This window comes from Trachymyrmex cornetzi, unplaced genomic scaffold, assembly GCF_001594075.2.
Source record: "Trachymyrmex cornetzi isolate Tcor2-1 unplaced genomic scaffold, Tcor1.1 scaffold25, whole genome shotgun sequence".
Taxonomy (NCBI): domain Eukaryota; kingdom Metazoa; phylum Arthropoda; class Insecta; order Hymenoptera; family Formicidae; genus Trachymyrmex; species Trachymyrmex cornetzi.
In genome coordinates, this window is record NW_017297166.1 from 1,907,683 (window position 1) to 1,933,302 (window position 25,620).

Consider the following 25,620-nt stretch of genomic DNA (forward strand, 5'->3'; position numbering starts at 1 on the left):
GGGAAACGCGCGCGGGGGAAGAAGGGTCGAGGCTTGATTAAATTAGAGTTAAAAATAACCGAGTAATCAGCGACGACTCTCCGCGCACATTCACTCAGCGCAATGTGTACGTCGGAATTAAATGCAAAGTGCTTTGCAACGAGAGAATAGTAAAAACTCGTGGACGATTATCGTTTTTACTTCGGGTAAGATACATCTGCAAGTTCCTTGCGCTGCGGGCAAGACGAAAAAGCTAGCTAAATGGAAGCTAATTTTAAATATCATGTTCTTCTCAGCCAGGTATTAAGAGCTCGGAAAATTATTTGATACTCAACCACTGGTTTCAACCGCATCACAATTTAACAAGATTTGCATATTAATAAAAAAATAAATTTAAAGAATTGATTAAAAATAAAATATCATGCTTGGTTATCGATAATAAACATAAATTTGAATATTGCTGTCTCGAAATATTTATTATTTCCTACTCCGTTTACGATGAAACGTACGTTCATTCCTTAAGAAATAAATTTATTTTTCTCTAGACGTTTTCATATTAATTTATATCTTATTTATGTACACAGCACAGTAAAGTTAAAATGTACATACAGCTTCAGATGAAATCAATCCCGTGGGAAAAGCTGAATTTCACAAGCAGAGAGTTGTGATGGGATACCAGAAATCAAAGCGGCGGAAAAGCGGATCCAATTTATCGTGACGGGACTACTCTCGTGTGTGCTTTTTTGGCTGGCAACCGTAAACTACCGGCTGCCAGCTATAATAAAGTAATCGTTAAAATGTTCGCTGTTACGAGTGCGCTAGGTAACTGTAAAGTGACAAGCGTCGCGACGCTTGGACAGCTCCCTCGCTTTTACGAGAAGTATCGAGAAAATAACTTGCAACCGAGGGTTGGAGAAAATAAGCGGGAGGATGATGAGAGAAAAACAAAAAATGTCAAAAGTCGATTGGGACGATGTGGCAGGCTATTGGTAAGACAATGGAAATATAAGGGCATTGTGCTCGATAGGTCGTTAGCGCGTACTATTGGAGGAGAGAAATCTCCGATAATAATGCCTTGAGAGCGGGAACCATTTTGCGGAGTAAGCGAGTGAAAAAATTTCCAATCATGGAGGAAATTATTTAGCAGCGATGATGGACGAGAGGAGTCGCTCAGTCTCCATCATGATGGGGTTCGTTTCGCTCTCGTCGGCTTTTCCATTTCACGGCACGCATTAGCGGTTTTCAGTACCGTTCGCGTCGTCGCGTTTCACTGAATTTTGAGTGATTTGCGGTTACGCGGTGATCCAGAATTCGAGAATTCGAAAAGGAGATAACAAGCGCAACGTGCAATCATGAACACCATTTGCGAAATTTACGAATTTTCGCCGTTGCGTTACTATTTTAAATATAAAAAAATTTTCAGGGTTGGCAAGTAACGCGATATTTGTAACGCCGTTGCTTTGTTGATCGTTACCTTGTTATAATAATGATTTTAATTAATGACATAATGAATTTTTTATGACGGTAATGCTAACTTCAAAGTTAGAAAAGTTAATCGTTACTTGTAATGGGTTGAAAAAGTCATTCGTTACTGAAAAAAAAACTCCTAATTTATAATACGCGTTACTTTTTATTCGTTAATTGTAATTACTTATTACACTTTTTTCAATAAGTAACGTATAATGATGACAAATTACTTTCCAAAGTGACTTTTCTAACCTTAGCACAACCTTAGCGTTTATTTAGTTAGCGTTACCGTCATAAAAAATTGCAACATCGTTATCAAATTGTTTACTATAAAAAGTAACGACAAAGTAACTGAAAAGTAACGAATACAAATAATAAGGAGCATACAGCCACAGCACAAGATGTTTTAAGTGAAAGTTATATATTTAAAATTGTAATAACAAATAAATAGACGTTTCGGTCAAGATTTGACCATCATTAGTAAAATAAAAATGAAAGGATGTTACAAAAAAGTTTTCTTCCAAAAATGTTGACAATGAAACGCAAGTTAAAAATTGAATTCCGAACAATTTTATTATAAAAGGATATTCTCGGAGATGATACATATTAAAAGACAAGAAATGGGTTTAAATAAACAGAGCGACACAGAACGCTTTCCTGAAATCTACCTTCCAATCATTGGAAAATGCCCCTCTATTCATCAATAGAATATCCCCTTCCATTTTTCTTCCCTTTCCTTTCCTTACACAATGTTATATAGACTGACGCTTTGCTGCTTGTTATCACATTTTTATCAAGAATAGTTTTACTAATTGGTTTCCAAGACTCGTGTTATAATTGGCAATAGAGACTCTGTATTATTTTTATAAGGACTTTCATCACTAAATACGTGGTAAGCGTTTTCGAATATTATTCTAAACTGTTTCTTATTCTCTACATTTATTAAGACAGTTATATTAATTAATTTAGTTTTCTCGCCTATTTTCAAATAGAATCTGGAAATTACGTATTTAACTCTCGAAGCTTCACATACTTTCAAGTTATAAAAAATTGTATATCGGAATAGAATTTTGTTACATAAGCGATTGCAATCTTGACATCTTTAATTTTTTGGATTTTAATTTGTCAACTTATTCATAAGCGATTGGAAATTGTTAACATCAATTTTTGACTTGCGTTTTATTGTCAACATTTTTGGAAGAAAACTTTCTGTAACATCCTTTCATTTTTATTGTACTGATGATCAAATCTTGATCGAAACGTCTACTTATTTGTTATTATAATTTTAAATATATGACTTTCACTTAAAACATCTTGTGCTGTAGCTATATGCTCCTTATTATTTGTATTTGTATTTTTAAGTCACCTTTAAGAGTTTAAATGAAAAATAACGTTTGCCAATCCTGAAAATTTTTATATTATTAATATGTTTAAATTAAGGTATATGATAATAATATCAAAACGATGATACAAAACAAATGAAATATAAAAAAATATGAGGTATTATTTATATATGAAAAAATATAAATATGTTATCGTATCTTTTTCAATTATTTTTTAATGACAAATAGAGCGATAAATATAAAAATGTTAATGGAATATCTAAAATATGGAATATCTAGAACAATTATTAACTCATATTATATCATATATACCTTTCGCGAGCGGAATGCACAATTCCTCGTGCAGAAGACAATGGTCTGCATACGGAGTATGAGGATAATAGGATACAAGGCGATACATGCCGGCAATACATTAGATAACCGACGCATACTGATGCGGTCGAGGCTGCATATGAAGCTCATCGATAACTAAGTCATTGAAAGTTTTGTGATTGAAGGCCATAGTGCCCTCGATAAGTTTTCCTATTATCGAGCCTGCCGTTCACGCAAGAGGCTTCGAGTGTAACAACAGGAAGGAAAACGACGCAGAAAGCGTCAATATGATGAAAAATCCGACACTTGACACAAAGAGCGACAAAACTATCCAAAATATTGAAATACTACTTATACTTACAAAAGAGCTTCCTGAAAGTTCTGTGGATGCGATGGCAAATAGCTTACGGTGTGTAAGAATAGATATTTTATAAAATATAAAAACATAGTATATCGAGAACAATTTTCTTAAATACAACTCGCAAATAATTTATAAGTAACTACACAAAAAGAGCTGGCAGTTCTCTCAGCACGTAAAAACCATTAAGTGCAGTAATACAAGCAAAATTTGTTTAAAAAAATATTTGTATATATTCTTATTCATGCATATATTAATCATGCAAATATATAATTTACTCAATAAAATTTTACTTACAGCATTATTTAGATTCTAGATCCATCTAACAAGAACTAAAGACAATACTTTATACGAAATATCATACAAGATATTTTGCATAAAACATTCCGACAAAAATGTCACAGACAAAATAAAGTTTTGCAGAAAACATCGAGGACTCTCATTTCAGAAAGGAGAGTATTATGCAAAAGAGAGTTTCATCATACTTACAATAAAAGATATATAAGAATCACGTGAAATATTCTCAACTTAAATAAAAAAACATGAATAATGGGAAATAAGCTTGTCTACAGTGTTGCATATTAATAGCCAGGAATAATGTATCCGTGTATACAAACAAAAGTAACGGTGATTACGGTGTGGTCGCAATCAGTGAAACAGCTAACACAAAAGAGAAAATACGAAAACCAAATTCCAGCGGATCCGTTTAATCTTCGGGGCTTTGCGCACGATGCATCTCTACTTTCCACACTTCACGTGGGTGCGCGAGCGGATGCGTGGAAGCGAATGGGGAAACGATCGGAAGCTGTGCGAAACGACCTTCTTTGTTGTCTCGCGGTTTAAAATACTGCCGTTGGGAACACAATAGAGCAGATAGATTGACGTTATTAGTCACCGCGATTATCTGTGTGCGCGACACTACATTCTTTCGTAGACATTTTAATCAAGCAAATAATGCAAATGATTATATTTTGATTATGTAGATACTGATATTTATACAGTTTTAATTCGATTATCGAGCATGTAAAACGTACTTTTTACTTATGTTATTTTAAAATGACAACAATATCTCTTAACTAATTGTGTGGAATAATCACAGCGGGAAAGTGTGCTCGTATTTTATTGCACAATTAAATAGATTTTATTTCTACACTTAATTTATTTTAATTAAATTCAAATTCAAATTCTATTTTCTGCTGCTGCGCAGATTTTATTTCAATATTTAATTTAACTCAATTAAAATTGAAATTAATCGACTTTGTAAAAATTTAATGATACCTCCACGCAAATATAATAACTTCCGATCGTTGCCATTAAGCAACCGACACATTCGCCGTTTCTCATTCGTTAGGTACCCTTATCCAGTTGCAGATTCCTTGGGTCAAATTGCTCGTCCTGCAGCAGGTCGAGTCCTTTGGCCCTTGTGGCATGCTGACCGGTACCGCGAGCTCCACCGTAAACTGGATAAAGCTGTTGAATCTTGGGATACTGTTGAAATACCGCCGGGACTTTGTTAGTGGCCGCCTTTGCCGGTGGTTCCAACAAGATCAGTCCCCGCTGAAGGGGCGAGGCGGTAACCACGTCGATGATCTTCTGTGTAATAATCTGTTTACTTGTCGTGGTGGTCTGCGCCTTTGTTGTCGCAACGGCCTGAGTCACGGTGCTGGTAACAGGGCTGGGTGTACTCCTTCCACGTGGTCTCGACGTAATCAAACGCACGTCACCGACTACGTTGTTGGACCCTCTATTGATTCCGGTGAGACCCCGAAGAGTCTGAACGGTGGGCTTGGGATTCGGCCGATTGGCCGACTTGCCATTCTTGTACTGACCGCGGGCCTTGCCCTTCCTCTGGGACTGAATCTGAGCGTTCATCACGTAGGGCGGGCTCATACTGCCGGACTTGTCGGATTTGTGCTGCGTCTGCTTGCCTTTCGCCAGGGTGTTCTGATTCTTCGGGATGGTCTCGCGTGGCTTGACGAACGGTCGTCTGGGCATACTCATACCGGCCGGATTGTAAAGAGCGTACTCGGTCCGATCGGGCAGCGTTGCGGTACCGTAGAAAATCAACGCCCATTCGTGCAGAGTAGCGCGTCCTGATCCGGTATGCGTCCGTGAATGCAGCGAAAAGAAAGCGGACGACATGGTTAAAGAGAGACAAGAATACAATGCGATGCTTACTGGCGCGTTGAATGACGCAATAAATAATAATACAGTATGTCAAAAATTAACCGAGAGATTGAAGGGTTAGATATTGGTCAGAAGTTCGATGGAGTTATAATATACGTGATTCTCAACGGGCCTTCTTACTAACTTCCTCTTAAAGCAGCTTCCTTTAAGAGGAAGTTAACGAGAACGTCAGAGAATTATCCCTCATGGAAATCCCTGTTCGATGGCACAGCAGCTTTACATTCAGGGTTTGCAAGATACGTCCATGGAATACTTGTGACAGTATAAACACTGGATACATGGTTCAACAGTGTCTCGAATATTCCTGCGACCCTCGTGTCTCTAGCATATAATTCGCGATAATGAATGTGGATGTGCTCTACAGCGATATAGGTCGACGATGCATAAGCACATAAGGAAGTTTACGTAGCCATCGGCCTTGATGAGCCGACACGGAAGCAGTTCGAAGTGGCTTAACGCTTTCGGTCGGCTGCTTTCGTTGCTCCACGACCTCGCTGCTATTTGCCGTTAAGGATAAGTAGGAGGGCTTGCGAGAGGACTCCGCAGCTCGAATCTGGCAATTATCCGTCTCTGAGGATAATGCAGCTTCTTAGGTGATCGCACGCGAATGGGTCTTATGTAAGAGCTTTCTCGGTTGCGTCCCAGACAGGAGGCTATGAGAATGCGGTGGATCTCGAAGGATCTCGCGGAGCTGAACACCAACTCGGCATCGGATCGCAGGATGCGCGTGCAATGCTAGACATGTCTGAGCCATTCCGTCCGGATGTCATGCGTATGAATCGGTTAATCCTTTGTCATACGGTTTACAATTGTTCGAGGAGTAATGAAAATCGCGAGAATATCATGGATAATTGTAACGTTTTGAATTAAATTTCTTATGTACAATATTTTTTCCCGTGTAAGTCAGAAATAGATGTTAATACCAGCGAACTTCTTGCGGGCATTTTCGGCTGGAAGATGCAACTGACAGGGAACTTGGTAACCGTGACCTTATGAAGGCGTTACTAAGGCGCTTGGAAACTATTGTTACGGTGAACAAGGTAGAATTCTATTTGAAATTTAAATCGACCGAAGAGCATCTTCGAATGCAGGAGCTAATGCCGGTATAATCTACAAAGCGCTTTGTCTTTGACGTTTAAGTCTAAGATTTCGCGTAATGGTCTTTGAATGAATGCCAGTTAAATGTATTCCATATATTTCAAATAACAATTGAAAAAAATTCTATTTAAAAAAATTAAAAAAGAAAGAACTTAATGAGAATTTAATTAAGTATATTAAAATGTTTTTGAAATGTATATTTATCGACTAATTTGATTAATCATTTCATCAAGTTCTAAGTAATCTAATTAACAAAATTAATCTTTCTATATTAAAAAGATTCAGATTTGACATTTTTTTATACTAGAAAATGCATAATTTTTTGCATTGGAAAATTGCATAAGTCTAATTAATTTAAAACGGCTTTTAGATTTTGTTATATAAATTTAAAAAGTTATGTTAAGATGGTGAATGCAGTTTTTCTAATGTTAAGAGTCTAATTTTAATTAATATTTATTGGAAATTACTTAAAGCTAAATAATTTGACAATTGAGCGGATTAGTTTCATCAAATTAAATAATTTAATAAAGTAATTTCAGTTAATTTAATTGATAACTAGTTATAGCGATGAAAAATTATGGCATATTAAATACAATCTCAATTATTGATTCAATTAACTAGATCGTTCATCAAACGATTATTAATCAAACATTCTTCATTGATTATGCAATAACGCGAAGATATAATCCACTTACCGAGGTATCGACCCTCATTGTGAATTTCTAATTTCCAGGTGCCGTGCGGCCTCTCTCCCCACGTGTGCACTGACATGAATGGCCATTGGCTAAAACCGGCCTTCGAGATGTCGTGCGGCCTTTTAGCGAGAAGAGTGCTCTTCGTGCCTTGAGGAGACGTTAGTTGTATCTGAAGATCTCCTCGTCTCGCTGCCATCAGCGATACTTTCGCCTGCGACAAGCGTATCATTATGCCATTATCATCAATCACGTATATTTTTCACTGCCAATATTTACAATTTTCTACACACATCTTTGTGCAAATAAACTAAAACTTTCAAATTGGTGTCATAATATTTTATTAATAACTTTTATGTATGTAATAATTTTATGAAATTTTATTAACAACACTTTAATAACTAATTCTGCTAGTTAAATAATCCAAAAAAAGAAAATAAGTGGGAATTTACGTAGATTTTACGAGATAATTTCGCGCTGTGTAACTAATAATTTTATAAGAGTAATTAACTTAATTCATTTAGTTTCTTCAACACGAGATTTGAACCGGATCTAGTAATTACATTTCGTCGGCAGAAGCAGTCATTAATGCACTTTAAGTTAATTTCCTGAGGATTAAATAACTATTTAGCATGAATTACAGTTTGCCTTAGTTTTCCATAGACAGTATAAAATGATGACAAACAAATTAGTTTATTCAAATGAAAAGTAAATAAAATTCTACCACTTCAACGTCAGCTGGCGAAACATTTTGTTCTCGAAATGTAGTCCGAGTTTGTACTTCTCATAGCCGACATGAAATCCGCTAATTAGTGATGTCACTTGTGAATGACATGCTCAACTTACCTGAACATGCTCGAGGAAATTAACGCCGCTGCAATCCTTGACATGTAAGTCGAGGACCAATTGGCTCTTTGGTGGTATTGTCCTAGAAAGTATACGAAAAAATCGGGTCAAGTCGTGCGCACACAATTTTATTGCAGATATTTTTAAGTGGATATACCCATTTGTTGTTTAAATCGTTGCTCGAGCAATTCGGTCAATTGCGCATTATTTGTTAAATACTTTTATAACCCCCGAGCTGTGCTACTTCTCGAAAGCGCCTTTAGTAGTAACTTATTGATATTTTTGTAGTAAGATATAACTTGATATTGTTATTTTATTCTACATTTTTTTAATGAAAATAGTTTCTTTTAATGTTAGCATATTAATATATATATAAAAGAATAATATATAAAACATCAATAACAATTTTTTCTGAAGAGTAGGATAAAAAAAACACAATTGTACATTCGTTTTCAAACATTGAATATTATTCTAAAATAACAAATATTACATCGTATTAATAATTCTCTATTGCTCGTTCATTAAGAGCATGAAATTTTCAAAATTATTGTGTATATAGAATTTTGACTACGGCTTTTATGTTTAATGGTTTTGAGGAGTGCAGCTTCAAAATGATTACATTTTATGTTATGTAAACGCTCGTTCAACGCAACGTGCAATTTGTTCTCATTCGTTACAACCCTTGACAATGTAAATGACGCATTACACGTGATTTCCAGTGCAATTTCATACGAGTAAAGTCCGCTTGATGGTAGCCAACATGCTTGGACGAATCTGTAATCTGCGAGAGACATGTTCGTTCCCTCAAGGGGCAGATAGCGATCTATAGTACGTATCTATATGGTCGAATTAAATTCCAATTTCTCTCACCTTCGAGCATTTTTCTTAAAGCCGATGATTCTTTGTATAATGTCGTTTTTTTCTTCGTGTATTATAAATTCTCTTTTATTCAAGATTTTATCTTGAAAAAAGAACTTTCAAAATTCTTATTATTTATTTAATAGCATAACTTTCAAGCATAACTTGAGGCACTTACCTGCCTGTATGTGGCGCCGATACCTCGCATCTGTGTTGCTCCGGGACGGTCCTCCATCTTCTCGCTAAGCGTACCATGGCAGTGGCGTCCATCAGCCCGTAACCGAAACTGTGGCTTACTGTTAAACAAAAATCAGTAACAATAAAACAATTTTTATCTGATTTTTTTATTAATAAATTTTATTATCTAGATTAGAATTCTATATTTATTCACTAAATGAATCTAACAGATTGGTTAAAATATTCTGATAGAAACAATAAATATTAATCAATTATAATATTTTTATATTTACTCTGTAAAAAATTAAAACTTTCGTGATTCAATTTTACTATCTAACCAATAACTTATCCTCTTTCAAAAATCACGCGCGTTTAATCTTCAAGAAATGTTTTCTCTCTATCAAGAATAAATTGATGATTATTCACCATTTCTACCGACGCCGTTGACTACCCAATCTGGTGCTTGCAGGTTCGCAGGTTTAGCTGTCCTGACTACGATGTGTTGCATATCCCTCCAGGTAAGGTCTCTGTTCGCTTCCAGAGCAAGGGCGCAAATGCCGGCTGCTAACGGCGCCGATGCGGAGGTGCCGGTGTGGCTACTGGTACAGTGATGATGTAGATCCGTAGTGACGACTTGCTTCTCGCCGGTAGAACCCGAGCTGTATGTGGTGGCGAGAGTGGACGAGCACGCCTCGCTGTACCAAGGCACAAGGCCGTTCTCTGTCGCACTACTGATCGACAGCGTCCAGATACTATTGGTATAGCCGTCACAATTGCAGTTATCATGGTCCCGGCCGCCATTCCCGGACGCCCACACGAAGATCGAACCCTTACCGTTGCGACCCTGACGATGTTGGAGAAGTTCTTTTAATTCACTTACTAATGAAAGAGGCTACTATATATATGTGTATTATGTAGGTATATAATAATTCAGTTTCTTAAAATATTGAAAACAATCATATCTAGAAATATAATATTTAGAAGACTATCATAATCGCGCTTAAGCAAATTCAGGCAGCCGCAAATATTAAAACGGCGAGATTGAACAATTATTTGTGCTTAAACTAAAGTAGAGCAGCAACATTTATAAAATGTTTAAGAATGGTTATCTCTTTATTAGTTTTCGTATACGATCATAGAAGTCAAGTAACGCTTGGATGAATGACCGTTTGGAGAAACAGCTGTAAAATCAAAAATTTTCTTCCCCGAATATACTTTTTTTTTATTATTATTTTATCATGTGCATTTAGGAATGTGTGATATTAATTAATAAAATTTATTGTAGTAGTAATAAAATAATAATAAAATTGGATTAATTCTATATAAAAAAATATTTTACCGGGGTAAAAAAACATTTTAAAATGATTTTATATAGTGGTCTTAATTAATCGTTATTTTTAACATTTCCTATATGGACATTTATAATGTTACTCAATATTACGAAAAAACGTGTTTTCAATAGTTTCTCAACGCTTTTGTTCTACTTGGGATCTGGATTTACTACTTCGGATAATACTCTAGACGCGGTTGACTTTTTACTGGTACTTGACTTTAAGATGTTCAAAACGCTTAAGGCGCTTTAGAAGTTTGAGACACTTTGCATGTTAAAGCTGCTTTCTGTGCGCTCGTAGACACACAATAGTAGATGATTCGGAGTGAAACCATTGTTGGGAAGTCGATGAGTGTTTAGCGTTAATGGTCTCCGTAAGGTCGAGGCTGAATTGTGTGTCTTAAGCTTTCATAACGAGAAACGCCCCTATATTTTGCATGCAGCCCCATTCAAAGATTAAAAGGAAAATTTTGGCAATTGAGTTTCTAATCTTTGGTAAGATCGCATGCAAAGGGATGATTGATTCATATAATGCGTGCCTGGTTATACTTGGAATAGATTCTAAGAATTGTTCAAGAAATTAATTTCAAGTTAATCACCATTGCGGACAATTGCAGTAGAGTCTGCAGTTTAAATATTGATTCGCTATCTCATTATACATATATGCAGATTTTATCATAACGTTAAATCACGAATCTTTCTTTTGTGAATATATCAGAGTCTCTGTAATACTTTTTGCGGTATAGGTATACTGTGTGTGAAGTATTTTGCCTAGTTTTATAATAGATACATTCTTTATCAAGTCCGTAGATCCAGCTATCTCGTGATAAGACCAGCCGTCCGATACTAAGGTACACTAGGCGTGACCACGAACTCTGAACTCTCTTTGAGGTTCGACGTTAACTAATTCAGCAATATAGTGTTCGAGCCTTTGATCAGTAAAGCTATTTGATCGTAAAGTGATAAGGTATCCGCCTGTATCAGACAGCTAAATTCGATCTGTATAACAATTGTTAACTGCGATTATATTGAAATGTCGATTTATAATTGTATATTAAAATTATTATTATTGTATAATTCCATTTATACCAAATTAATATTTTAAACTTGTAAATGCAGGTTATAATAAAAAATTAAGATAATATAAATTAACGTTATAAAAATATTTCCCTATTCGATCTTTTCGCTAAAAAAATATTGTTCTATGCGATTCAATATAATCAAATAAAATTGCAAACATAAAAGATCAAGATGTATATGAGTTAATTTAATGATAACTCATACATGTATATATCTCACGCAATTTCATTGGACATGTATGAATTCTATAGTTACACTTCTGTCGGCTATAAAGGGTGAGATTATCGAATTTGATAACAGACCAAGGAGAAGCTTTGAGCGTCCATACGTACCTACCTTTGTCGAATATAAGGTAGTGTATATAATATGATACAAAGATAAATCGGTTAGATATAGGTATATAACAATGCGCAAAGCTAAATAGTTGTTGGAACAACGAAATGGCTTGGAATGTTAGTATTATATCCATTTTGGTTGATATGAAGTAAACTTATTACATCTTTTAAAATAGACAATTATTTAGAGATATAAAAATACTGTTATAAAAATATTATATCGATAATAATACTATATTATACGAATTTCCATTATATCATATTATATCTTATATTAAAATATCACATTACATATAGATTTCGATTATAACGTCTCTAAAAGCAAACATAATTTAAAAATTAAATATTTAATAAATATAAATTACTAGACGATCTAATGTAATATAAAAGTTCATACACATTTACATAATGCAATATAAATTATTTGTATAAATTTAATTTGAAATTAACGTAATCGAAGTTTAAAAACATAAAAGATATTCTCGACTCCCAAATTTTTTTTCTATTTAATTTTGTTTTTAACTACATAAAATGTTTGGTTGTGTGTTAACAAAATTTGGTTCCGGAAAATATTACAGATATGATTTTTAATTCAATTGTGCAAAATATCTTAAAAGATATCACTAGATAAAAGTAGTTTTGACGGTATAATTACCATTTAATTTGTTACCTAGAAATGATTTAAGCGTTACTCATTGATCCTATTTACAAACGTTCATCGAATATAGGTCACATCTATAATACACGAGAATGTTTTCGTATAATTTTGACAAAAAACAAAGATAAACTATTGAAGCAATAATTATAATTTTTTTTAATTTGCGAGTGATATGTATTTTATATCAATTTCAGAAATTTAGTTAATATTATTGGTTAATTATCGTTTTTATAGGCGATAGAATTATATGATAATTCCTTGCTTGTTCAACGAGATTTTCCGCTTGCTCTTTTCACTTTTCACAATTTTTATCATAATTCACTTTAAATGTAAATAGAACTTTATACATGGTGATTTATATACATATATTGTCTAGATTATTACGCGCATTTTTTATGAGTTTCGACGGAAATGCACCTGTATACTATTTCTTGCGCAATATATGTATATGTTGCACACGATAGTTATCATATATTTCAACGAACTTTGTATCGATCTTACTAACATTTGCGTATGATTTATATATAGTTACGCCGCTGGCAGTGAGTTTAAAATGGTAATACGTGTTAGCGCAGCTCAAGCCGGTCGCTTAAAAGCACCCAATTAGAAACTTTCTGAGGGCTGACCTCTCAAGCGAGTCTATTAAATCAGGTCTAACTGAAGGAGTTCTTCTCATTCTCACTAATCGAATTACATCTGTCATCGTTCCATCGACAATTTTGTCGATATCAAAGAAAATCAATCGTTGATTATGGACCTTGATCAACGTAGTGTGTAACAATCCGAACACATTGTACTTTTCGGTACTTTTGTAACTTCAAACAGTCAATATTTTAACGCTGTAAGATGCCAGTACATTAACACACAGCTTTTAATGAGTCATAACTATACAATTTTTATAATTTTTAAGATATTTAAAGAAATCATCGTGTTTTTATTTCTAAATAAGTTTCGCGGGAAATATAATTTCGATTACGAAAAGATTAAAAATAAATACAGAATTTTTGATAATGATCAATATAATTAAGCAAATAAGATGTTTGAATAAAGATAATTTAATTATCTTTATATAATTAATACATAAATGTAAATTTCGCCAACTCACAGAATCTTCTTCAGTACAATATATGGTAAATACAAATAAAAATAAAATAAAAAAATTAAATTCTACAGTCTAACATATCGATGTGACAATAATTATTCTATAAAATTATATTATCATCAGTCCTCTTCAAAGATTATTATACAAGTTGAGATAGCTTTGCCACACCACGTTCAAACGAATACATTACAGTTAAAATATTCAAAACTAAATTCCCGTTTAACAGCGATAATCCAGCGTGTTAGTCCTTTGTATATAATATGAGTCAAGATACAAAATTATTGTAACATAGTGTAATGCAAATTGAATCAATCAAACAATAGTATCCAGTATTAAATTAAAATCTTGTAATGACCAGCAACAGCTCGAAAGTGACTCGAATTAAAAAGAAATTTTAATATTTGTGGAATTACTGATTACGATTATATCATAAAATAAAACGCAAGATCGTATGAATGAAGTTGATAATAGAAATGGGCTATATACATATATACGGAGGATCTTTACCGAAGTTTCTCGACAGCATCTGATGGCTCCGTTTTAATGTTAGGTATCTGCGCTTTAATGATCGTTACTTGAAGTAGGGACCCTCTCAATACTAAAGTTCGCCATCGCGATAAAGGAACGCTGCAAACGCGATCGAAGAGCCGAGGCGTATGCATCGAGATGACAATGGCCATTGTCGCTACTGAAACTCGGAAGATTTCAGGGAATGCTTCTGCGTGATACATTTGTACGAATTTCATTTCATCCCGGGACGTTGTTCGGACGTTGTTTTGAACGTACAAACCGGCATTAATGACGAACGGGCGAATTTTGCTTTCGAAAAGGAAATTCGAAGCAGATAAAATATCGTATGTCTTTTGCGTGTACGTAATAATATTTTTTAAAACTTATAAAAATAATCAATCTTAAAAATAAGAAAATTCAATTTGAATCGGTTCCTCAGTTTTTATATGAATATAGATTGTCTCTGAATTTTCAATCACAAAATGGAAAGTGAAGACAATTTTTGCGTAATTATTCAAAAAGATATAACGTTTACGACTCCAAGATGTATATAGAAAAAATATATATAATACATTATTAAGGAGAGAGAATACTCGATTATAATATTAAAAATTACAATTAATTTAAATTATTCGATGTGTAATTATATTATAATTGAAAAACGAATGTCGAAATTTTCTCTGTGCTTATTGAGCGAGAAATCTGTAATAGTTACAGCACTTAAGCAACTTCTTGTCTATTTAGTTCTACAAAGAAAAGCATTAGCGAGTTAAATGTATTTCTTTGGCGCAGATGTAAGAAATCAGGAAGGCGATAATTGAACTTGGAGTTTGTCAACTTTAATCAGGATAGCTATTAAATTCCCTTTTCATTATCAAATAAAAATTGAGATTGACGGGATTAATTACAAATAAAATTCCAATCCGTAGGAAAATCGGAAAGTAATGATCTTCAATTCACTACGACCATCTTCTCGCATCATTATTTCAGTACTACAACGTTATATCAAATAATTTATCAATTAGTATTATTGTCACAGATATTCTACTTTTCTAAGAATTTTTTATAAGAAGTCTATAAGAAGATCTTTAATTATAATTCTCAATTTTTCATTAAAAAAATATCAATTATTTGAACAATAACAAGAGTTTCTGTATAACTGGGATATTTTAATATGTTTAAATACTGTAGTCAATGTTCTTTGTGCAACATATTAACAAAGCACAAGCGTTGTAATGCGAAGCTTTAAAATCCTCTGCTTGACACTTGAAAGTAAGGAAGTGTCTTGAAGCAAACTAGAAGCTTCCATGTCGTACGGAGGTACCTTGCAGCTAATTGCATTTATCTTGTCATAGCGCGGGAAATTATAGCGAAGAAAATTGCAGTCCTAAGTGGATTACGCTGCTACGTCGAAGTCTGAAGCTTTAAGACATGCGACATACTTCCTTTCAACTTATTCGTAACATAATAATGAAAAAGATATGACAATTAAGATTATTATTATTACGAGTATCCTTGATAAATAATCTCTCGATTAGGCAAACGGAGTTTATATAATATTTACGCAGAAAGTTGCTGTTGAAAAGCTGTACAAAGTATTTCGATCTTAAAATAATTTTTTGAATAAATCTATTTTTTTAACAGAAAATATTGCCAACCCAACTACCAAACCTAAATTAAAAATAAATATGAACGTAATTCGTTTTATCCAACTTTTGTATTTTTATTTTAAAATTTAAAAATACCGAAAATAAATATAATTGTATTAAAAAGTAATAAATTTGAGAAATCTTAGAATTTTTTATAATTTACGTCTAAATAAAATTATATGTTACATGCAAAGTATAAATAGTAATTTTCTATAGCAAATACTCACTTTGGTAATTCCCTCGATGAAAGCTCTGGTGGCCAGTTCACCAGGACCGTCTACAGTCTTGCCATCGTCATCCGGTCCCCACGAGGCGCTATAAATATCGATGTGTTGAGGATTAAGGCTCAAAGATCTTGCTTCGACGGCATCTGTTACGTCGCCATCCAGCATTCGAACACCTATTTAAAAAAATAATTATAAAAATTTAACAATTCACAATAAGAATTTTACTGGACCGTACATTTGAAAATTCAACAATAAGCAATAGAAGTAATGAGCGTAATGGTTACAGTTTTAATGCTTAAATAATTCAATCTGAATTATGTATATACTATATACATATATATATATATATATACTTGCACTAACCATTAATATTATACAGCATTATGATAGCATATTATATTCGTAAATAATGGAATTTTCGCACGTATATAAAAATATTCTATACAAATCTTTAACTCTAGTTTTCTGAGAATGTATTCTATTCAGATATATACAATACATATACATGTATATATAAGGAATTTTCAAACTGTTAAACAGCATAGATTCCTCGTTTGAGTTAATTATCCTACATAATTACGATGGTACGTGGAATAGAGAATTCCAATTTACAAGGTCGAAATTGGGCACCGATTTGAACAGTTCCGAATGTAATGCACGTAATAGGCTATTGCCAATCCCGATTCTAATTCGAAAATGATGCGACCTCGCGATATCAATTCTGCTTATTACAAACACGTGTTATTCACAGTAACGTGAGTTTCGGCACTGACTTCGCTGCTGTTAATTGGCAACAGAACTGTAAATAGATTTAAGTGATTGCTTGGAATTAAACTGTCACTTCCGATGATTTAATATATCTTAAATATTTTACCTTCCTTTTTTTTCTTAAAAGTTTTTTAATACCTTATTTTTATCTTACACGCGAACTTTTGCGCAATAAGCTCTTATTAAAACAGCAATTAAAATTTAACATTACTCGCGTCCAATTCAAGATTAAGATAAAACACGGATTGAAATAAAAATTTTCATAGCTCGTCAGAGCTCTTAAATTATACCTATAAAAAAGTTTTAAAAAATGTACATAAAGTCTCTTTGATTCTTAAAGTAAGTCGAAACATTAAATAATCCTTTTCAAAGAAAATACTTACCACCTACGCCAGCTCCAAAAGCAACACCTACAGCGCAAAGAGAATTGTTGGCAGTGGCTGCGACCTCTCCGGCACACCTGGTACCGTGTCGATTGCTATCTACGAGATCGTACCTCGGCATGGGATCTTCATCGTGACTGTTAACGTCGTAACTAGCCTGAGGATCCTACAACAGAAACCGAGAATGACATTAATTAAAATTCACACGTTTCATGAATCCTGTTCACCGCTTTCTCATTATGAGGAACAAAGACATGTATATACAAGTAGAATATTAACCGAATAAAAATATAACACGTGTACACCTAGATAATCGCAGAACAAGTAAGAGACATTTAGTATATCGTGAAACGGATGTGCGAGAGAAGTTTTAGCAAAGATTTTAATAAAAAATTATATATACGTTAAAAATTGTTGTAAGCGAAATAAATTTCTGTTTTTTTTTTTTAATGTAAAGAGATTTTTCGAATAGATAATATTTGTAACAGAGGTATTATAATAATTAGACGTTATTGTCGTTAGAGCAACGAAGTATTATTTATGTTTTAATCCCTGATCACGCACATCCGGATATCTTCTTAATACCTTTTCATTAATGCAACATCTGCATAATGAGAAATACATGCGACGGGATATAAGCTCGCATAATCAGAGCAACGCTCTAAGGCGCACCATTGCAGCGTGCGCCTATTGGTTGATTAATACGATTCACTTTCTACTACGTGCGCAGATGCCTCATTCAATGTAACCATCCGTGAATCAATAGCAATTCGGTATACGTATACATGGGCTGGATAACCCCCTTCCAATATTCGCGTTCAAGAGCTGATATTCCCAGTGCATCCGTGATATATGCCTTCATCCGCCGTATTCTATTGTATGTTCCGTTAGAACTTTTCCTTGCTTTCTTTTTGTTTTTTTTTTTTTCATATGTCAGCAAATGTATTTACGTATCGAACATTCGTCCATCGAACAACATTAACTAGATATTAAGTGCATTGCGATTTTACTTATTCGCGTAAATTTAATCAAATAGAAAGCTACTTCACAAGATTACCGGAACTGTCACAAGAAATTACAAAACGCAATTTATTTGAACATGACTGCTTCTCCAGTTCGTAATATTTTAAACGTAAGTTAAATGCAGAACTTTTTAATATTACAAATGAGTTTGCTTTATAATTACGCTAGAAAACATTTTTCTAAAAATCCGGTTGATAAATTAAAAAAAATGTTAGTAAAATACTCAAATATACTCACGTAATTTTTGAACAGATCTGGATGATCTTTCTCTAATCCATCGTCAAGAATTGTGACGACGACGCCATTTCCTGTAATTCCCTCAGCCCAAGCACCTTGCACGTTCATGTCTAACCCCTTTCCTCTATTCTGAAAAGAAAAATTATCCAATACTTTCGACATACACTACTTCCGATCGTGAGTCTTCATTTACGATGGAAACATCGCCTTTTCTAACTCGATATCGATTGAACTCACTTTGTAGTTTCTTTAATTTTTCATTATATTGTTTATTTATTTAATTTATACTTTATTTGTTAAAAAAATTTCATAAAACGCTATTGCACCTTTTACGTTTATCGATAATATAGAAGGTACACAATTATTGCTAAATTAAATGTAAACTTGCAAACGTTTTTCCAAGTTGGTAATGTATTTCTGATAAATATAACTGTACTTTTTTGTTATAAAAAAAAATATACATATGTATATATTAATTACCTACTATACTTTCCATTTTAATATTATATCTTTAATACTTTGACTGTATAAAACCATATGTGTTTATTTATCGGTGCAACGTAATACAACAGACATTGTGTGCGGTTACACCGATAAATAAACACGCATTATTTGCTGTTGATTAAAATTGCTTACCAAATACCACATCTGAGGCCACCTCTCATCGTTTAGCATGGTTAGTATATTGGACGGACGTTTGATTATAAGATCCCTTTTAGTACGCGATTTTGCCCGCTGTTGCTCCGCTCGACGTACTCTGAAGTCATTCATTAGCCTTTGGTGCATTTCGAGATGTGGTTCCGTCGACCTCTTCGCCACGGATCGATGCTCCATGTGGAACCAATCATCATTTATCTGTAACAATGTTAATAGTTCCGTATGAGTATCGTGAAATGTCACCGTGGTTTTCGTTATTTCAAGTCCGTTAGAGAAAACGACCGACTTAGGCTACTCATTGATGTTCAATTAGAAGTTAACAATCGTGAACATTACAAGCAGTGATCGTTCTTCCGCTGTTTTATCGTACCCCTTAATCGCGTGTAATTTCAATGACGGAGAAAAACGAGTGCAGGTTAATGTACTTCTAAATGGGTAACAATTTTGAGTCACTGGAGCGATGTAACATCCGCTGCTTGTATGTATTACGAACTCATTAAATGAATGTGGAAAGAAAAACCAATTGTGTGTGTAAGCGTATATAAATATTGTAGTATATAAGTATATACATAAGTATACAATATATAAGCGTAAGTATACAATATATAAGTATATAAATGTAGAATATGTAAATAAAATTTAGAATTCTAAAGAAATGTACATCATGTGCAATTATATTAAGAAGATTACATACATATTATATTACAAATTTTAATCTCAACTGTCTCTCTCTTTCTCTCTCATTTTTTTCTCTTATTGTTAAGTTACATTACGAAAATTAATTAATAATTAATGAACGTATTTAATTTATTAACATTTTTACAGCGTTAATATTCTATGAAATTTCTATTAAAAAATCGAGAAAACATGAATTAGAAAATGCAAAATCTACCACGAGATTTCTAATTAGTTATTAGAATAGGATTAACACAAACTCGTGCGTTTTTATTTTTCCCATTATTTCCAATATAGACAAGATAAATGCTCACTAAATCCCGAGTCGCGTTTATTAGGGCTACGAGATATATCATTTCCCGACAGAAATGAAAATGTATACCGGTCATAAAACAACGGCGTTTGATGCGCAAGTTTGTTCCACCGAGTGCAAAAATAAGGGTGTACGATGAGAGGGTGAGATAATGATAAACGTGAAAAGTTAGAGGCCAGCTGCTGCGAACAGACTTCTTTTGCAGCCGTCTCAGGCCACGCGAGCTGCATTTTTTCATTTCCGCATGTCCCTTTTCTACACCTTTATAATGTCACCTTTGCATGTCTCGTGCATATATTTCACTTAAAATTCGCTGTTATACTATTTCCTATTAATATAAATAAAAAGTAAAATAAATTAAATGGGCACTCTAAACGGTCTTTGTCACAGAAATTACTGTTATCACAAAAAATCTGCCATTTTAGTAGAATTAAATAACTGTTTAAAGATAATTATAAAAATAATTACATTAGTTGCGCAAGCACTACTTTTGTATGTAATTTACTGTAATAACTATATAACTAAGCTGTATCAAAATTTTTATTTTTATTAAAATAATGTTACTAATGTGCTGTTTCTTTCGCGCTTATTACATATTCCCTTTTATTTACAACGCTGTTAAAATTTATGTTTACATACATATTGAAAGAATAAATGTAAATTTTGAAAATTCTTAAAATAAATATTGACTCAATCTGCCAACGCAACTTTCAAATATTCTACATCGAAAAGTAGTTTCCAAAAGTTCAGCGACGCTTTTTGCAAGATTGTTTTCCCAGATATTGATTACGAATCAAACTGCTTTCGTTCATTTTCGTCGGATAACTCTTCGTCTCGGCAATCGGTATCTTGGATGGATAACTACGTGGGCACGAGCTTTTCAATTGCGAAAAAGATTCGCCTTCGTCCACAGCAAACTTTAACAGTTTCGATCGCATTTTTTCGCCGCGCGGTTGTATCAGTTCGGCGATCCGCGGAAGACAAGGATCGAGACTATTTCTTTTCTGGAAAATCTTCAAGCGAACCTTGTACCTCTGTTGTGTCCATCCGTTACTCGGTACCCGCGACTTGAATCTCTTCTTTCTTCTTGTAGTTTCTCGCCGCGATTCTGATCTCTTTATCTTCTTATAGTCGGACAAAAGAGTTCCTTGCTCTTGTCGCACTCTAACGTCAACAGGTGGCTCGCGTTTAATGCCGATACCCCACATTTCCTTAACATCAGGACATTTACTCAATCGATATTTGAAACTTGCCATGTTGGGGTTACAATCGCTGACGTCCGGCGTGACAAATTTTTCTTCAGGTTTTTCAACGCAACAACGTCCATCTTTCGTCAGCGTTGGAAAGTGCTGAATTTTAGATTCCATTATTCTGTTAGGCGCAGGAATTGTCAAAGAAGCAGCGCATTTGTCTTCGAAAGAGATCGTGCTACGTTTTTTTGATCCACTCTTCTGCAAGTGAAGTGCCTTGGCATCTGTTCTATCGCACTCATTTCCTTTCGGGCTCCCGCTGGAAGTCTCATGAATATTCTGTGGAGGTGACACAGTGTCTTTCGCACGGGATTTCCGCGGTCCCTTGTCAGGGATGAAGATCATTGGTGAGGCTTTAACAGGGGATGAACGGGTCGTCTTTTTCAAGCAATCGTCGCAGTAAGACGGTGGATTTTCACTCCAATGTGGATATCTTGGCGGTGGAGGATCAGGTTTTCTGTAATACTCGTATGGATCCGATGTAGGATATTCCTTTGGTATTTTATGTTTAACAAGAGAAGCTTTCTTCTCATCCGATGTAATTTTTTTGAAAGACAAAGTCTCTGATTCAGAATATAGCGTAGGATAAGATGCAGTTTGCTTTGACTCGTCTTTCCAATTGTCTCGTGACGATGGAAAATGTATCGGTTCTTTCCGGTTGTCCGGATAAATGCACGACTTCGGCTTGCATTTATAATAAATCTTTCTTTCCGTTGCTGGTTTTCCGCAAATCCATTTCTCAGACGTTATTCGAGTCGCTGGTTTCGATGTATAAGACTCGTGTTTCGGTAACTCGCACGCTTGCTGATTGTTGTATGGTATAGATTTGTCCGAATAATTCGAGGAATTGGATTTAATCGACTGGTAACATTCGTCGTGATTCAATAAGTCACTGCGAATCTTTTGATAATTTTCTGTCGATATCTGATAACCATCGCTACGCCATTCGCGCGGTTTTTCACAGGATTCCGCAGACTGTCGATGATTCTCGATACATTCGTGGTGTTGTTTCGAGTCATCCTTTTCGCTGGACTGCGTACTCTTCCTTCGTTTAAATCGCGCAACTATGCCTTCGTTAATATTACATTGCAGAAGTAACAAATCATCAGCTGTAGAATTATTTCCTCTTATAAAGTTCCGATATGAAATCATGCGATTTGGAACAGTTTGTAACGCCAGTAATCTCTGTGGAATTCTCAGAGACTCGCTTAACGCGTGTGTCATTCGCGATTTCTCATGCGACAAAAATGTCAAGATTCTAAATAAAATACGCATTGCGCAAATCTTGCTCTATTGAGGCGAATGAGGTTCTTCTTTGATAAAATTCTCTGACAGCCTTTTTAGTTTCGTCAATGAATGTGGTCAATGAAATCGTCTTTGCGGATACCTGGATGAGAAGAGACGTATTATTTACGTAAGAGACATAAAATCTTCGAAGTGTGTTTGTATAATATTGAATTTGCTCTCTCTTTGAAAGCTTACTCAATAAACACAAGCCAGGCTTCTTAATAAATATAAGATGGTTGACTGCAGAGTACTATCTCCGTATAAAATGTATGAGTTAAATCTTTACGGTTCTTTTAACACACATTTTGCTTGGTGTAAGTTAAGACTTCCAACGTGACTTTACCTTCCGCCAGTAAGCTCCCAACATCTTTCACTGGAAGCTTCAGAGTAGAATTTCTATAGTTGGACTTTGATCTTGTTACTTTCCTCAATGCTTTTCTGCCGTCAATTTTTCGCTTATTAAGATAGAAGTAACATTTTAGAAATGTCAAAATATTATCAGATAAAATAAAACGATGATGGTTGACGGCGTCAACCATTTGATGTAGTTAATAAAAAAAGTCGTGCAAAAATAACATGTAGACTCACGGTCCAAAAAGAATACATTTAAATTTATTTGAATTTCGAAAATTATTGTATTTACTGGAAATTTTGACGCAACACGTATCAAACGTGTGCAATTTGCTGAGTAAAAGTTAAATGAACGATTGAAGTACGCAATAAGAGGAGCTCCATCGATATTGCAATGTTCATACGTGTTAAATTTACAATGCTGAACATACATATACATATATGCATGTACAAATATTCGATTTATAATAGAATTACAATATAAATATCACAATTCACCACTATCATTTCACACATTTCGACGCCCAAACTAATTTCCAGTCCCTCTCGTAACTTCGTCGTGCCATCCGTCGGCCGGAGATCGTCCATTGAACATCGGTCCTAATTGCCACCAAAATTCGGGGAACTCTAGAATCGTAGTCGAGGTCGTGTGAATTCCATTCCGAACTTTCTATTCGCGACGCCGCTACCGTGGTTTAGAATCCGCGACTAAATTGCTTTAGCGACGCGTTTCAGGTTCATCTTCGATATGTGTCGTCGCACATACGCGATGTCCCAATTCAATCGATCAGATTCATTATGAGTGGTTCAGTCTCCGGATTATCTGATTTGAGAACTCGTACGAGGATATTGATTGGTGAATTCCGTTCGGAAACTCAAGGAATAACGTTGTCATTAGTTTATGTCCACGCAAACTGTCGTGGTTGCGCCAATTTCATTGGATCTTCGACACGTATTCGGAGCTTCATATTACGTCAATATACAGGCAATAATTTTCATTTGATCTGTTTACATTATAATTTTTGATTATAAGCTAAATGTATATAAAATATATCGGACGGATTTTTTGTAAAATAAAATCGCGCGCCAGTTCATAAAATATATATTTTGATTAAAAAATATTTTGTGAAATTTTATACTGTAAAAATATATATAAATAACAAACTAATAATTTTTCACACTTAGGTATGTAGAAGATTATACTATGTGCTTTTTTATGGAAATTGTGTGTGTGTGTGTGTGTGTGTGTGTGTGTGTGTGTGTGTGTGTGTGTGTGTGTGTGTGTGTGTGATACTAATGTAAGTAAATATTTACTTATAGTAAACAATTTATTTATAATAAATATTTACATAACAAAAAAAACTGACGCTCAAACATTTATTAAAATTTAATATTTTTTCAGTATAAACGTCGTAATTATTAAATTTATTCTTTCTATAGGATGCCCCAAAACTGACAATAAATAAATTTTAAAGGCAAATATTTTTGACATTTTAAAGCGAAAAATTTAATACAAAAATGTCGAGGCTATAATAGATTTAAAATGGCAAATTACGAGGTTTTCGTAAGCTCAGAGATGGCAAAATGATCAGTGTGTGTTTGCGTGAAGAATTTTATTATTATCAAAGGCATAAAGTTTAAGGAAACATATTCACATTGAGAAAACACCTTCACCGTGCCATTTATGATCGCGCGAAATTCTAGCTCCGTTTTCGTAATTTTTAAACTCTTCTAATTAAAGACTGCTCTTCAATTGCTTAACATATCTTAACACAAATGTACATAGGAATGCACAAAGTGTAGCATTGTGCACGATTCAATTGGAACACAATGTGTACATTGTGTATGGTTTCGATCTATTTCGGATAGAGTTAAATTAACTGTAGCTTTTTTCGTCTGTATTGAATAAAAAAAAAACAAAAGTATCATCAGCCACTCAACGTCCTCCAACTTTATTTATAGCCACCGGGGTAGTAACATGTAATTGTCACTAGAAAACAGAAGCTTACATAGCCGACTAGTAGTTCTCGGATTGAGTACGGATGTGTAATGGTGTGTCGACAATATTACGATAATTGGAACGCAACTTGTATAGCTACGTGTACAAAAGTGTTTAGTGATTTTACAATTGGAAAGCATTCAAAAACTAGCATAGCCTCGACATGTTTGTATTAAACTTTTTGTCTTAAAATATTACAAAGAATCTGTCTATAAAATATTTATCGTCAGTTTTGGAACACTTCGTGTAGAAAAGGACTTGATTCTGGAAATTACTATAGTTAATAGTAAGCTTGATAGCTCTAATAGCGTAAGTATACTATAAGAGCTATCAAGCTTTAACGCTAACAGCTAAATACGCAGCTCAAATTTCTTAAACTTTCATTCCGATCGCGTGCAACCATTAGGGATTTGCAAATTGAATCTGGCATTGGGATATCGCCAAGTTTCAGATTCGTGTCGCCGCGTAC

At 34.2% G+C, this 25,620-nt stretch overlaps 2 protein-coding genes across 5 annotated transcripts in view; both read right to left on the reverse strand.

The window, feature by feature from the left end:
- Positions 1–25,620, reverse strand: part of LOC108761537 (furin-like protease 1, isoforms 1/1-X/2) — a 244,819-nt gene that overhangs the window by 21,226 nt on the left and 197,973 nt on the right. For all 3 annotated transcript variants that reach the window (XM_018508144.1, XM_018508142.1, XM_018508141.1), the window contains exons 2-10: positions 19,256–19,474; positions 18,620–18,748; positions 17,360–17,525; positions 16,209–16,381; positions 9,744–10,161; positions 9,319–9,436; positions 8,283–8,364; positions 7,440–7,650; positions 4,815–5,552 (exon numbers count right to left, since the gene is read on the reverse strand). In XM_018508144.1, coding sequence (XP_018363646.1) covers positions 4,815–5,552; positions 7,440–7,650; positions 8,283–8,364; positions 9,319–9,436; positions 9,744–10,161; positions 16,209–16,381; positions 17,360–17,525; positions 18,620–18,748; positions 19,256–19,453 — 2,233 coding nt within the window. In that variant the 5' untranslated portion in view covers positions 19,454–19,474. The remainder of the gene's footprint in view (positions 1–4,814; positions 5,553–7,439; positions 7,651–8,282; positions 8,365–9,318; positions 9,437–9,743; positions 10,162–16,208; positions 16,382–17,359; positions 17,526–18,619; positions 18,749–19,255; positions 19,475–25,620) is intronic.
- LOC108761539 (uncharacterized) lies at positions 20,841–23,322 on the reverse strand. Of its 2 annotated transcripts, none has more exons than XM_018508146.1 (2): positions 23,145–23,322; positions 20,841–22,901 (listed from the first exon to the last, which is right to left on the reverse strand). In XM_018508146.1, the coding sequence occupies exon 2, from the start codon at positions 22,787–22,789 to the stop codon at positions 21,011–21,013; it is 1,779 nt and encodes a 592-aa protein (XP_018363648.1). In that variant the 5' UTR covers positions 22,790–22,901; positions 23,145–23,322; the 3' UTR covers positions 20,841–21,010. The 2 variants fall into 2 exon arrangements, with proteins under 2 accessions (XP_018363648.1, XP_018363649.1); XM_018508147.1 differs by lacking the exon at positions 23,145–23,322 and adding an exon at positions 22,997–23,121.

Excerpts from the sequence above, each read along its gene's own strand:
- LOC108761539 (XM_018508146.1), bottom strand. The coding sequence starts at position 22,789 with ATGCGTATTTTATTTAGAATCTTGACATTTTTGTCGCATGAGAAATCG.